Here is a 14,620-nt window from a genome sequence, read left to right as displayed (position 1 = left end):
TAAAATGATCTTCTACCCTCCTTCTCCAATTCTTTTGTCAGTAGTTGTTAGATACAAAACCAAGGCAGATAATTACCTTCAGAGCTGTCTACATGTTCTGTGCAGAGAAAACAAACAGTCATCTGTCCTGCCAAACACTGCAGGCCTGGAGTTCATTCCCATGAAGTTTGTTCTGAGAAATACCAGGTCTGATTTCCACATGCTTGAACTCTGGAGCTTGTTTGAATGTGAGTCCAAGCTGTCAGATGCGCAGGGCCAGTTAATATATGGAGTGATCGTTGCACATCTATTTCCAGCTACAACCTTCCTTCATGACTTTTGCAAGGCAGAAGTCTTATGGCCACAAAACAATACTTAGGGCCATGGGGTCAACAGAAGCCAGAGCTACCCAGTGCTTCCAGAGTAGATGCTGGGTGGTAGGAGGGACTCCGTAAGGAGGAGAACCCCTCAGATTAGCCTCAAGACCTCAACAATACTGCCAAGCAGGTTACATCCTTAGGCTGAGGTTTTCTTGGTGTCATTTTGGATTAGTACCAATTCCAAAAGCCTAGCCAGCAGGTAAGTCAAATATTTAAACCTGTAGTTAATACTTTGCTTTTTAATATCTTTCTATTGTTAGCCTGTCTATAGAAGAAGAAAGTTCATACCCGCAGTTTTCTATATGGAAAGTGCAAATGTGTTTTAAAGGGAATCCGTAACTTTGAAATTTGATCCATTTAGCGTTTATTTATCAATCACATAACCTCCAAAGAAGTTCATATTGCCTTTACCTCTGTAATAGGTAAGTTTTCTTCTCTTGGAAGAGAAGAAAACTCATACCCCAGGGAGCCAGGACTGCGTTAGCACTGGGTGCTGTATTTTTAGGTGGTTCTCATCTACTCACTTGTTTTACTAGTCCTTGCCAATTATGCTCTTGCTCTGCTTCACAACCAGTATTTAATCTGAGAACCAGGGACCCAACAAAGCCATTACTCCCACTTCCTGTTGGGTCATCTTTGAGGAATTCAAAGCTTAAAGCAGCCATTCTTATCTTCACCCAACCCCTTCCCACCTGTTTCTTCCTGTCTCACCACTGCCCCCCACCCCCTTCCAGCCCTACCTCCTACTACACTTGGGAGATATTTACAACTGACTGCCTTTGTTTACTTTGATGTAGGTGATGAGGTTATCACACTGAACATGATTAAAAGTGCCCCCGTGGGTCCTGTGGCTGGAGGTATTATGGGATGCATCATGGTGCTGGTCCTTGCTGTGTATGCCTATCGCCATCAAATTCACCGCCGGAGTCATCAGCATATGTCTCCACTTGCTGCCCAAGGTAAGCTAAAAACAAATCCCAAAGTTCCTCCCGGAGGCAGTAGCCTCCTTGGGTTGTTTCAAGGCTGGAAGGACAATGGCCAATAATAGTGTGAGCCTCTAAGGGTTGTAAGAATGGGACTGCATTTTCAGCTTCCGTGGAGTAGATTCAGAAGTCCTCCATGCCTATTTTCCCCCTTTAGTTCATTGCTCATTCTTTAGTGCCTAAATCCCATGAGCTCCATTTTGACTCTCCAGAAAACTCCTAGATGTTCTTTCTTCTTACACGTTAACCTGTGGCTTGCCTTTGGAATAAGCCAGTCAGGGGAGCTAGGATGCCAAGTCAGATATTTTGTCTTCTTGAAGGTCAGATGTGCTGCTCTTGCAGTTCCAAAAAGATGGGTGAATCAAAGACACCCTAGATCACAATTGGCGAGAACACGAATCTGTTGTATGGTAGCTGTTATTGTGCGGTGTTGAATGCAAACACGTTTGAATAGCCATATCTCTTAAAACAGCATGACTAATCAAAGCCAGAGACAGAATGATTAATCTGTAACTAGGGCTTCAATACCTGCAGTTTTTAGTGTGGTATCTGTGCTTGTTTGAGAGGGCAAAGCCTTTTAATGACCATACTTATCCTTCCCTAACAGCCCCCAGGGATGTGTTGACTTGGCCTTTCTGGAGATAAGGCTTAACACATCATTCTGCCTTGATTCAGTCGGCAAGCACTTAGTTCACCTTTGCAGCAGTAATAACAGGTTTATTCTGGAATGTTTCACTATAGCCACAATCCTCAAGATGGATCATGAGATAATGTTGCCTCATTTATTAACAGGGGTAACCACAAAGTGCTTTCCCCTTGGTAAAATTTGACTAGACTGAGGACATCCACAATCCAGTGTCACCTTATGCCTGGTCTTTTATAGGCCTTGGTAACAGCTATTTATAAATGCAGTCAGCAGTGATTTCTGACCCTGTTCCTTCTATTTCAGGTACTTTGGTAGAGGGTTAAAGGTCTTTAGCCCTCTATCGTTTTTCTCCTCTTCAGAAATCAAATTTTAGGTGCCTCTCTTGATCATTCACTTCTTGTTCTCTTCTGATTCCTGCTCCCTCCTATGTTAAAAAAAAACGGGGCATCAGTTCATTCTTCCCCAGGATAGGAATCATACTTGATGGAATGCTGTCACCCAGCCATCAGACAAGCCCTCAGCAGGGTATTAAAGCAGGTGATTTTGTTTGATTAAATAGTCGTGTTTCTCTCTTTTTAATGATGGGTAGAAATGTCAGTGCGTATGTCCAACTTGGAGAATGACAGAGATGAAAGAGACGACGATAGTCACGAAGACAGAGGCATCAGTGAGTATTCCACTGCTTCACTGCAGAATGTCAGCAGGAGGCTAATCCAGAATAAATATTCTTTCTTATATCCTTTTGGCTTGTATTAAAATTGAAGAAGCATTGACACAGCAGGTGTTTCTTCCTCCCTACCTTTTCCCCCCTTTTTCTTTGGGAATGAATGTGTAGGTGTTTACTTTGCTTTAGGAAATCTCCAAAGATTTTGTGATGCCCTTTGTTTTTTGTTTTTTGTTTTTTTCTTCAGATTTTATGCTTTGGCATAAAACTGCTCACCCTTTCCTTTCCTTCTCCTCCTCATGACTCTTCAATATAATATTTTAGAAAGGGAATCTTGAGGCAGACATTTTTAAAATCCCTTACCTAGTATATCCAAGTTAGAAAAAAAGGCATTTTTTTTTTTTTTAAATCAAAAGAGAGTACCACTGGTATTGAAATACCATGGCCCTCAGCTCCCTGGAGCATAGCTTCTTGATGCATATTAGAGATACATAATTTAATAGCTCTCACTGCACCAGTTCTAAAGCCAGCTTCCCCTAGTCCTCAGAATTTTTTTTTTTAATTACTTATTCTAGCTCTCCAAAGAATAAGTTCACCAACATGTGCATGAGCCTGCTCAGAGCACGTGTGCTAGATGCAATACAGATAATGACCTGAGAGTGAGTGCTAACCACCTGTGCTTCCCACAGTCAGCAACACTCGGTTTATAGCCGCGGTCATCGAGCGACATGCACACAGTCCAGAAAGGAGGCGTCGCTACTGGGGTCGATCAGGAACAGAAAGCGATCATGGTAAGTTCTAGTTTCTTCCATCTGAGGACCTGAAGAACCTGGTCTACTTCCGTAGGCCAGTGTCCACATTCCGTCCCCCTTTCTGAGCCTGCTTATTTTGACGTATTTCCAAAGAAGATACACTCCAGCCATAATACCATGTGATAAGAGCCTAGGGGCAGTTTTTTTTAAAGGCAATTTTATTGAGATGTATTCACATACCATACAATCATCCAAAGTGTACAATTAATTGTTCACAGTTTCATCATATAGTTGTGCATTCATCACAACAATTTTTGAACATTTTCATAACTCCAAAAAAAATAAAAATAAACGTAAAAAAGAACACCCAAAACTTCCCATACACCCCAGCCCCATTTTTTTTTTAATTCATTTAATTTTTGTCCCCATTTTTCTACTCATCTGTCCATATACTGGATAAAGGGAGTGGAGCCACAAGGTTTTCACAATCACATGGTCACACCGTATAAACTATATAATTATATAATTATATAATTATATAATTATATACTTGTCTTCAAGAATCAAGACTACTGGAGTGTGGTTCAACAGTTTCAGGTATTTCCTTCTAGCTATTCTAATACACTGAAAACTAAAAAGGGATATCTATATAATGCATAAGGATAATCTCCAGAATGACCTCTCGCCTCCATTTGAAATCTCTCAGCCACTGAAACTTTATTTTGTTTCATTTTACTTCCCCCTTTTGGTCAAGATTTTCTCAATCCCATGGTTCCGGGTCCAGGCTCATCCCCAGGAGTCACGTCCTATATTGCCAGGGGCAGTTTTGCTTATGTGTCTGCACTCCCAGGCATGAGCCTGGTGACCTCCAGGCACACGGATTGCTTCCTAGGCTTCCTTAGCACTTTTGTCTCCATAAGGAATTCATGTTGTCTATAGGGAACCCACTCAAAACCCCACTTGATCTCAGTACGTTGGCATCCCCTAAGGTCATGACACCAGTGTTGCTAGTTGGCAAATATCAGCATCATTGAGGCACATACTGCTGGGCACAATCAGAGTCCACGCTGTCCTCTGGTATTCCCCAGCCTGAGCTGACCTTGCCCGGGACGGTCAGGGAAGGCTTCACTAGGGGGCAACATTTGGATTGAGCCTTAAAGGATGACTGGAAAAAAGTTAAGGACAAAGGGATTAGTGGGTGCAGAGGCATGGAGTTTAGTATAAAGCACCTGTAAGATGCTCAGGAAGGAGCAACTGCAGCTGTAGCTGAGCCGAGGGACCAAATCATGAAGAGGCACCAGAGGCTGAGTGAAGAGTGATGAAGTCCACATGCTCCACCAAAGACTTGGCATGGCTTCTCACCTTCGCCATGTCCATGTCACTCATCATCATAAAGAACAGCAGGTGTATCCTTGTCTCTAAGTATCACTGCTGTGGTTCCAAAAAGTATAACAGGACTTTTATTCTCATTATAAAATCTTTTTATTTCTCAAGATTGTTATTAAATTTTCCATAAATCTGTATTTCTTCTCAGAATTAGGTCTTTTTTTTTTTAAAGCATAATAATATATTTATTTATCCTCTTCCAGACAGCTTTCTCCACACATGCCCTGGAAAAAAAAAAAAAAATGTCTTCAAACAGTATGCTCCCACACCTATGCTAAAAAATGCAGGAGTAGATATTTGTCAAAGCAACCAGTGTTGCCTTTTATATTATAGCCAGGTATTTAACCCCTCTTTGGAAAACAGGAGAAGCTAAAGAAGAAAACTCTGTTTTGTAAATTAAAGTCTGTTAATTTGGGTTTTGAATGACATTGTTCCCACCAACTAAATAGAAACTTCAGGTTTCTATGGAGAGTTAAAGCAGAATTTAAATTTTTTACTCTATTCGACTTCCTGGCTTTTTTCCCTAAAAACCTTTGAACCTGCATAAATTTCTTCTGCCAGGCAGTTCTTTGCCTCTTCTCCTTTGAATAATAAAACAGGTTTGAGGCTACTAAAGTTCAGCAGAAATAATTTCTAATTCAGCAGAAATGCTGAATCTTTTTCCTCTGTCTTCCGATAGAAATTGTATCAATACAGAATTGGAACTCAGTGATATTTACAATGTTCTGTTAGCTCTCTCATTGTCTTAGTAAAATGGCATGTGAAGATAAAAGGGAATGGTGCAGTGTCAGTATCTGAAAGTCAAGGAATCTACCTAAGGGCTTGGTTTCTTTCATTTTTCACAATAATTGGATCCCTCTTTTCCCCAAGGAATGAGAAATAGTTTCTCACACAGACAGAATGCAGCACCAAAAGAAGTAGAAGATATTGACATTCAACGTAATTCTAAATGCACCACAAAATCAATAGCACTTAACTGTTTGTTGTCACGTTCCTGAACCTGTACCGTGGATCACTAAAAGTGGTAGCATCCAGTTAATGTTTCTCTGATGCCTAAATGTTAAGCTGTACATACACATTAAACAGGGAAATCAGATCTAATTGTTGTGTCAGCATGCTTCTTGAGCCTCTGTGTTTTCTTCTGTTTGGTGCATGTAATGGGCATCTGCTATTTGCTAGGTACTTGGGGGAGGGAGGTAGAGATGGGGCAGGTGTCATTTCTGCAAGGCAGGGTCAAGCAGAGCTCACTTTCGAATCCCACTTCTCCCCCTCTTTCCAAGCTCTGAGACCTTAGAGAAGCTGCTTTGTACCCCAGTTTCCTAATAATTAAATCAGTAGGAGCACTTCCTACTTCGTAAGGTTTTTGTGAGGATTAAATGAAATAATATGACAGGCGTGGAACTTGATATTGACCTCCCCCCATCTCCACCCACCCTGCCCTCAAGGAGTTAACAGTCCAAGAGGAAACTACAAATGAATGCATGTATTCATATAACTGATAAAAGATGGAATATGGCAGCTTCCTTAAAGGAGCAGAATAAAGCAGAGGGGGGAAATCGGTTACTTTATCTGCAAATAAATCATGAAGACCCTGTGGGTAAGTTGGTGGTAGTGGTGCTGGCTCTTAAACTGCCATCACAGTTCTATGTTACCCACTGGACATATTCCCATGTGAGTGCTTGGGTCTGAGACACAAAAGAAAATTCAAAAGAATAGAATCTATATGTATCTGAGTACTGAACTGATTAGACTTCCACAATATGGCTCTTAGCTGTGCTTTTCCTAGACTTAAAACTGAATGTTACCAAGCTGAATTTGGAAACTTTCAGTTGCATTTTTATTTAGAAATACCTCAGGTGGCCAACAGAGTTTTGTATTTCACAGGAATCAACCTCATTTTAATTTTTGAATCTTAAAAAAAAAAAAAACTCAGATTAAGAATTCTTAATCTTGTCAGTATGCAATTAGGACCAGTTAAAATGATTGTTTTTAATTTTTTTTTTTTTTAAGCATTTGACTATAAACTGTTATGTGTACAAATAGAGGTTATAAACAATTGCTAGTATCTATACTCTAAATGATTAATAGGCTTTGGGCATTATTTCTCTTGAAAATATATCTAATCATCTACTGACTTATTTTTTAGTTAAAAACCTTCAATATATACATGTTCCTTATGAATTTTTATTTTTGATTATTATGGCCACTTTATGCAAATATATAAAAAGCAACATTTTTTCCTTCAAAAGGGGGGGTCCCCTTGTTTTTATACTGGCAAATTCCAAAAGACTCAAAAGGCAATGCTGAACCCCAAAAACCTTGTCAAAAGCCATGTGTACCATTTTCTAGAGGTACAGATTTTCTCCTGTAGTTACTCTCTGTGGCCACAAGGTGGTGAGTTGGTCCCCAGAGGGACCTAAGCGTCCCTTACAATAGAGTGGTTTCTTAGGAACCATCTGATAAATACATAAGTAAAAGGCAAACGAGCAAACGCCTAATCTTGACTCTTCTATTCTTTATGAATGCCTGGCTGTCATCCTTGCAAGAACTTTTCTATAGCTTGTATAGTAAAGGTTTTCTTCCTTTGAAAGTGTTTTTAAATATGCTTTGTTTAAAATAGTGCAATGGAGGACACAGCTCTGTTTTATTTATCACTATGTCCCCAGTGCACAGCAGAACTGTCTGGTCCTGAGTAAAAATTGAGTGTTTACTCAATTTGTTGAGAGCATGTGTTTGTTCTCCACCACATGCTGCTCTCTCCCCACAGATTTTCATCAATGCTTGAGAAAAGAAGTCTTGAGTATGTTAGAGAGGGTGGTTAGCAATAGAAGTACAGTTGGGGAAACTAAATGGAATGGCCCAGTGTGAGGGTTTTAGTTTGGAAGGACCTCTGCCGTGGTTCTCATCAGAAAGCAGTAGCACGAAAAAGGGGGTGTACCTCCACGTGGCCTGGAAGACGGCCGCATACCCTTACCATCACCCTAGATATGAATCCCAGGAACCCGTGGTCAGACAAGTTCAGGCTGCCATGCCTTATGTCCCTGTCCCCCTGCTTTCCTCCCCTTTTTCTACCCTGTGATCCACTTCTCTCTCTTAAGGAACAAGGCCACCTTGGTGTCACCTGAAGTCTCCTAAGTTAATTGGCTTTGGTTTTCCTTTTGGTGTTCCTCTGTTTTAGCATATGTGCATTTCCCCCTTGATTGTGGGCTACTCAAGAGCTAGGGTTTCATCTTACCCTTAGCTTAATGCCTGGTGCCAGAAGGCTCTCAGGAATAACATACAATGATGAAATCTCCCTCTTCTGCCCTGGCTTCTCATGGGCTACAGTCCTCAGTTTCTAGCTAGACATTTCCACATGTAGAACAAAATTGATTTGCAAAAACAAAAGTCATTTTTCTTTCCTGAGACTCAGGGTCTCTGAGTCTCTCTCTCTAGTCATCCTAATTTGACTTTGGAATCACCTTTAACCATCCCTCATTCCCCGTGGCCCTCCACATCCAATTGCTCACCAACTTCTTCTGTTGTTTCCACCCCTGAAATATCTTTTTAAATCTGCCAATCCCACTCCTAGTTGTACTTCCTCTCGTCTGGGCTGTAGCAATAAACTACTAACTCCTCCTCCCCGCTCCTCCATTCCATTTATCCTCTAAACTGCCACCAGAACTTCCTTTTTAAAACACAGATATGACCAATACCCTTTTTTTAAATTCAGCTTTATTGAGATATTCACAAAACATACAGTCATCCACAGTGTACAGTTTTTCACAGTACCATTATATAGTTGTGCATTCATCACCACAATAAATTTTTGAACATTTTCATTGCCACAACGAAAAAATAAGAATAAAACTTAAAGTAAAAAAGAATACCGTAACATCTCATTTACATTTCGTCTCCATTTTTCTACTCATCTGACCATACACTGGATAAAGGGAGTATGAGCCACAAGGTTTTCACAATCACACGGTCACACCATATAAGCTGTATAGTTATATGATCGTCTTCAAAAATCAAGGCTACTGGGTTGCAGTTCAACAGTTTCTGGTATTTCCTTCTAGCTATTCCAATACACTAAAAAATGAAATGGGATATCTATATAATGCATAAGAATAACCTCCAGAATGACCTCTCAACTCTGTTTGAAATCTCTCAGCCACTGAAAATTTATTTTGTTTCATTTCTCTTTCCCATTTTGGTCCAAGTGGGCTTTTTCAATCCTAAGATGCCAGGTCCATGCTCATCCCCAGGAGTCATGTCCCATGTTCCCAGGGAGAGATTTACACCCATGGGAGTCATGTCCCACTTGGGGGGAGGTCAGTGAGTTTACCTGCCGAGTTTGCTTAGAGAGGCCACATCTGAGCAACAAAAGAGGTTCTCTGGGGGTGACTCTTAGGCATAATTTTAAGTAGGCTTAGCCTCTCCTTTGATCAATGCCATTTTTTAATCAACTCAAAATCTTGTGATGTCTCTCCATTTTGTACTCTTTGGCATAGCGTTTATGATCTGACCTCAAATTACTTTTCCATCTTCCCTCTGCCCTCCCCTTTAGCTACCTGCTAGCCCTCTTTCTAGTCACATGGTACAGGAATGGTCTATGTTTCCATGCCTCTGTGGCTGTGCTCAAGCTGTTCTCGTGCTCATTTTCACCTATCAAACTCCTATTCATGCATTGGAGCCCAACTAAAATATTAGTTCTTCTGTGAAGCTTTCTTATCCCCCAGCCAGAATTAGTTATTCCCTCTCCTGAATTTCAATTATAGCTCACTTATAACACTTATCACAATTTGCATTTTGAGTCAGGCTAGCTTCATGAACCTGTGTCTTATACTCGATTATGAAATCCTTAAGGAAGGGAGACATCTCTTATTCATGTTTCATTATTTCCCTCTCCTTCTCCATAATGGCCTTCAATCAATGAATAATTGAATTGAGCTATAGTTGTACTTGTTTTATTTCTCACACATTAGCTTTTGAGGGACTGTGTTTTCATCTTGGTGTCTCCTGTAGTGCCAAGCTCAATGCTTGTACATAGTGGGCACCTAATAAATATTTGTAGATTTGGGCTGACTTAAATAATTCTGTCATTTGAGAAATGTTTCATTGAAGACAGAATTGCCATTCTCATTTTTGCAAGGAGCCTCATTTTCAACCATAAACTATTCCTGCTTGGCTGTGTGCAAGCATATCAATTTTGCAGCCACAAATGTGACTAGCACTACCTACGGCTGAGTGCTGATTGACGCTAACTGTAGATGCAGAGGAACTATTAATGAGCTGTCACTTCTCAAAAATTTAAAAGGAGATTTTTGCAATATTTAAAAACATGCCAAGGTTCCTGGAATGGAATCCTTTGATCAACAATGGAATTTTCTTTTGAAACATGCATTGCTTAGAATACCAAAAGAAATTAATCTTTAAATAAGGTGAGCCAACTTTCACAGAGAATAGGTGATTCCTTTGCTGGTAGAGGTGAGTATTTTATCTATATGTGAAGTTAGTGTTTCATTAGATACTGGAACTTTGGGCAAGTTCCTTGGCCCCTGATCATTTCCCTTGCTCACCTATACAATGGATATTCTAATACATGCCTCATTGATATGCAGGAATTGCATGAAATAAGTGCCTGCTCTGTGGCAGGTGGCAGGTGTACAGCTAATGGTAGCAGTTTTTTGTTCTTATTGTGGCATCACACTCAAGCCTTCTGAAGCCCAGCTTCTTACCCCACCACTTTCACCAACTGTGCTGAGTCCTGTTTAGATCTTTTCCTTGAAGCTCCCCTTTTTTTAAAAAAATTTCTTTAAAATAAAAGAGATGATCTTAATCTTATCCCGGAGAGAAGTATGTATCGATGGTGGTTTTCTCTGGATGGTGGGATGTAGAGTGATTTTAGTTTTTGTTTTGTTGGTTTGGGGATTTGGGGAGGGGGTCATTATTCTTTTTTTATTATCCATTACATTGTCTAAAAAGATTATGTATTGTGTAATTATTCTAAGACAAGACATTTAACTGAAGATCTCCTTAAAAATAAGTCACTTCACCGTTTGCAGTGTCTGCAAACATTTGCACCTAGATAGCATGAAATAGGACATTTCCAGCGCCCTGAAAATGTTAAGTGAAATCTCCCTGCATTTTGAAGCTCCCAGCTGCTTATTTGTTTTGTTCATTTTCTAGGCTATAGCACCATGAGCCCACAGGAAGATAGCGAAAACCCTCCATGCAACAACGACCCCTTGTCAGCAGGGGTTGATGTGGGAAACCATGATGAGGACTTAGACCTGGATGCCCCGCCTCAGACTGCTGCCCTACTAAGTCACAAGTTTCACCACTACCGGTTACATCACCCCACCCTGCATCACAGCCACCACTTACAGGCGGCCGTGACAGTACACACTGTCGATGCAGAATGCTAACGACCTCCTAACCTCCATGAGAAGGCATGCTCTGGGAAATTGAGAATATTCAAGAGAAAAAAAAGCCGCCATAAAACCCACAGCAAGAGACCCCTTGTGTGTGTGCTTTGTCCGGTGGTTTAACTCATTTTCTGCCTGTTAACATGTTGAAAAACAAGAGAACACCAACAAAATCACATTTGTGAAAATGGTTCTGAAATGGAGGGGAAACAAGCCTGATTTATGAACCTGCCATAGCACTAATGGAATGGAAAAGAAGGCAAGCCTCCAAACAGAGAGACGAAACCTTTAGATGAAACGTCGGGGACCTTCGTTAACTGAGCCAGAGGAATGTTCAGAGGAGCCAGAAATGTTCGGCTCTCCTTAACTGGAAGAGGGAAAAATCTGGGCAACCGGAGACTGGGAATGTGGCACACTCATATAAAAGTGTGCTTTGAAGATTTCACTTTGTTTCTTAGCGGTACCTAGATACCACAATTGCTGTATGGAACTCATGTTAGATTCTAAATGATGCATCTCAAATTTCTAAGTAAAGGATTATTTTTCTACTATTTATTGAACATTCAAACACTCTCAAACTTTGGGGGAAAGAAAAAACACATGAATTTTCAGCAGTTATCCCTAGCTGTTTTGTGTGTGATGAAGTGGTTCTTGAATTAAGGAATTCTGTTTCTTATTTAACTGATATAATCCCACTGCCCCACTCCACAAAATGGGAAAATGAAGAAATCTTTCTCTCTGGCTTGTTTACATACATTTTCTTTAGAACATCATTTCATGGAAACACATCTTTATTTGCAATGCTGTATTCTTTGTGTTTGACAGAGGTGAGGAGGGGCAGAGGCGTGCTGGAAGTTTTTAAAGAATTTTGTTTCTTTATAACTCATTTCCACTCCCCATATAAGGCTTTTCTTAGGTTTCTGCGAAATCTACAATCCCAGCCTTTCAGCTGAGGGAGGGTTGAATTTATTCTCCTTGTTTTAGAAACTTTATAAACTAAAAATATATCCCATTTTGATTCTGAGGATATTGAACACATAAGGGAAAAAGCTTTTAAAGTTGTGAAATTTTGTTTCTTAAAGATTTCTTTTGGAAATCATAATTGAAAGCTGCTGCCAGTTGTCCAAGGAGTTATCCACCAAATTCCTTTGATTTATGCAGAGATCAAGCAAATCTGGCTAATATAACACGGGGCATTGTAATTTTACAGTAGTGTTCTAATTACAGTGATGTATTTTAGATTCACATTTGTGATTCCAATATGTTATGAAGACATTCTTGCACCATGTGTGTGGCAAATGTCCATTTATATGTAGTTGGAAAAAATTCTCTGAATAATGTTTTAAGGATAGGGTATTACAATAAAATGTAAAAAAATTGGTTCTTCAGCAGTACAGAAAGTAAACTATATGTGTGCTATCAGGAAACCCCTTCATACTGTGTATAAAATTGCAGTCTAGTGAAATAAACTGTATGCAATGGACAGTTTTAGTGGCTATAGTGATTTGTTAACTTACCACTCTTTGGGTGCCTTGAGGCAAATTTTATATACTTTCTAACCTTTAGGTCAATTGCCAAACTGAAAATAGGTCGTCTTCACAAAGCCAAATAGAGGGGCTTCTTGACTATCTCAGATAGTCTAAGAATTTTAAGAATATAATGGGATAAAATAAAAAGTAAATATTTTTAAAATGTGTAGAACATAGCTTCCTCTTCCTGAGCATCTCTGTTTGTGTCATTAATAATATATAGGTGGTTATCCTGTAACTGCTGGAGAGATTGGATAAGTTTCCTGATTTCCCAAAAAATGAAAGCACTCCATGGGATCCAAATTTTTCTAAAGTGAGAACCTCTGTGTTATGAAACTAGCCCCAGAAAAGGGGAACTTGGTGTTTACAGGAAATAATCACAAAATGTGGAGCTTGAAAGTGAAGTATTAAGAATCTACTCAGAGATAATCATAGAAATGCATTTTGTGTCTTTTGCAATAAAAATCTCTCCTATCCTGAACTTTAGGGGAAAGTAATTTGAATGCTTATACCAAAAAAGGAAAACATAACTTCATTTAAATCTCCTCTATAGAATATTCCATCTCTTCCTCCCCAAGCCTTGCATATAATTGTTTAAACATTTGTTGTTGTTTAATAGGAAAAATATGTTGTGGGAATCTTTTTATTGTGGTGATGAAAATCAATTCCTTTTGTTCCTCAAAATACCTTTGCTGGTGAAACACGTATCTTCTCAGAAATCCTGCCAAGGCCACCTGATGCCTAAGTTTCAGGAGCTCGGCTTGTCCCAAATCATGTTATACAGCCAGAAAAGGAAATTTCCTGTGTGTAACCCAAATGAAAATATGGTACAGATTCAAACAAGTCCTCGTGGTATATGTTATCTGCTCTTCAGATCAATTCATTTTAGAAAATATATTGTAGTTTTTCTCTCTCTACTTATTGATTTAAGTTGACTGCCCAACTGGACCTCATTAATATATTTATTTGAAAAACTTTGTTGAATTTACTAGGACCAGTTTATTTTGCTTGTCAGAGTGATCGTGGAATGTGGAAAGAAATACTGGAAGATCATTTAAGCTCATTTCCCTGTGGCACTGGGCTGCTCTAATGATTAAGTTTTTAAAAATAGGTATTTCTGGTAGAGTAATCAAATTCTTAAATAAGTCTCATCTGTGTCCTTTTTGGTCTGTTTCTAAGCAGAGGAGTGGTGATTTTCCTGGCTAAGATACGCCATATTCAGAATTTTTTGTCTAATTTTTCAGCTAAAAAAAAATTTAAGTTGAAAGATATTTCTATGGCTATTACTTATAACCACATAAGATGGTCTTTTCAATCACTAAGGTGTGTGGGTGGGTTTTGTTTTTCTGTTTTGTTTCGTTTTGAGGTTAGCATTAGTTTTTAATGCCATCATTCCTTGGCAAAGTGTTATTACATTGCCTTCGATAACTTTGCATACCCCCTTTAAACTATTCTGCCTTGAAATATATATGGTTTTCCTCCAACCTCCCTCATCAGTCCTGATTTGCTCATTAGGGCCTCTTCCATCTCTTTCACCCCTTAATTCAGTATTTCTCAACCTTTTCATTCATCATTTCCCTCCTCAGGAGAAAATTTAAGTTGAAATACTTGCTAATAAGAGAAATACTAAGGAATAAGATTTTGTCGGTTAGGTTTGGGGGGCTATAAACCATTTTTTATTCAATTTTATTGAGATATATTCACATACCATACAGTCATCCAAAGTGTGCAATCAATTGTTCACATTACCGTCATATAGTTTTTCATTCATCACCCCGATCTATTTTTTGAACATTTTCCTTATACCAGAAATAATGAAAATAAGAATTAAAAAAAATGAGAGTAAAAAAAAGAACACCCAAACCACCACCCCCAATTCCCACCCTATTTT

General features: G+C 39.3%; 1 protein-coding gene across 2 annotated transcripts in view; it reads left to right on the top strand.

Annotated features, from left to right (window-relative positions):
* Positions 1-12,685, top strand: part of CACHD1 (cache domain containing 1) — a 238,237-nt gene extending 225,552 nt beyond the window's left edge. The window contains exons 24-27 of one of the 2 annotated variants that reach the window (XM_037827017.1): positions 1,157-1,318; positions 2,578-2,655; positions 3,342-3,443; positions 10,962-12,685. In XM_037827017.1, coding sequence (XP_037682945.1) covers positions 1,157-1,318; positions 2,578-2,655; positions 3,342-3,443; positions 10,962-11,200 — 581 coding nt within the window. In that variant the 3' untranslated portion in view covers positions 11,201-12,685. The remainder of the gene's footprint in view (positions 1-1,156; positions 1,319-2,577; positions 2,656-3,341; positions 3,444-10,961) is intronic. The other variant, XM_037827018.1, reaches the window with a different exon arrangement.
* The last annotated feature ends 1,935 nt before the right edge of the window (positions 12,686-14,620 follow it).

The sequence above is a fragment of the Choloepus didactylus genome, chromosome 2 (assembly GCF_015220235.1).
Source record: "Choloepus didactylus isolate mChoDid1 chromosome 2, mChoDid1.pri, whole genome shotgun sequence".
NCBI classification, from domain to species: Eukaryota; Metazoa; Chordata; class Mammalia; order Pilosa; family Megalonychidae; genus Choloepus; species Choloepus didactylus.
Note: the sequence above shows the minus strand (reverse complement) of the source record. Positions and strands in the feature narration are given on the sequence as shown.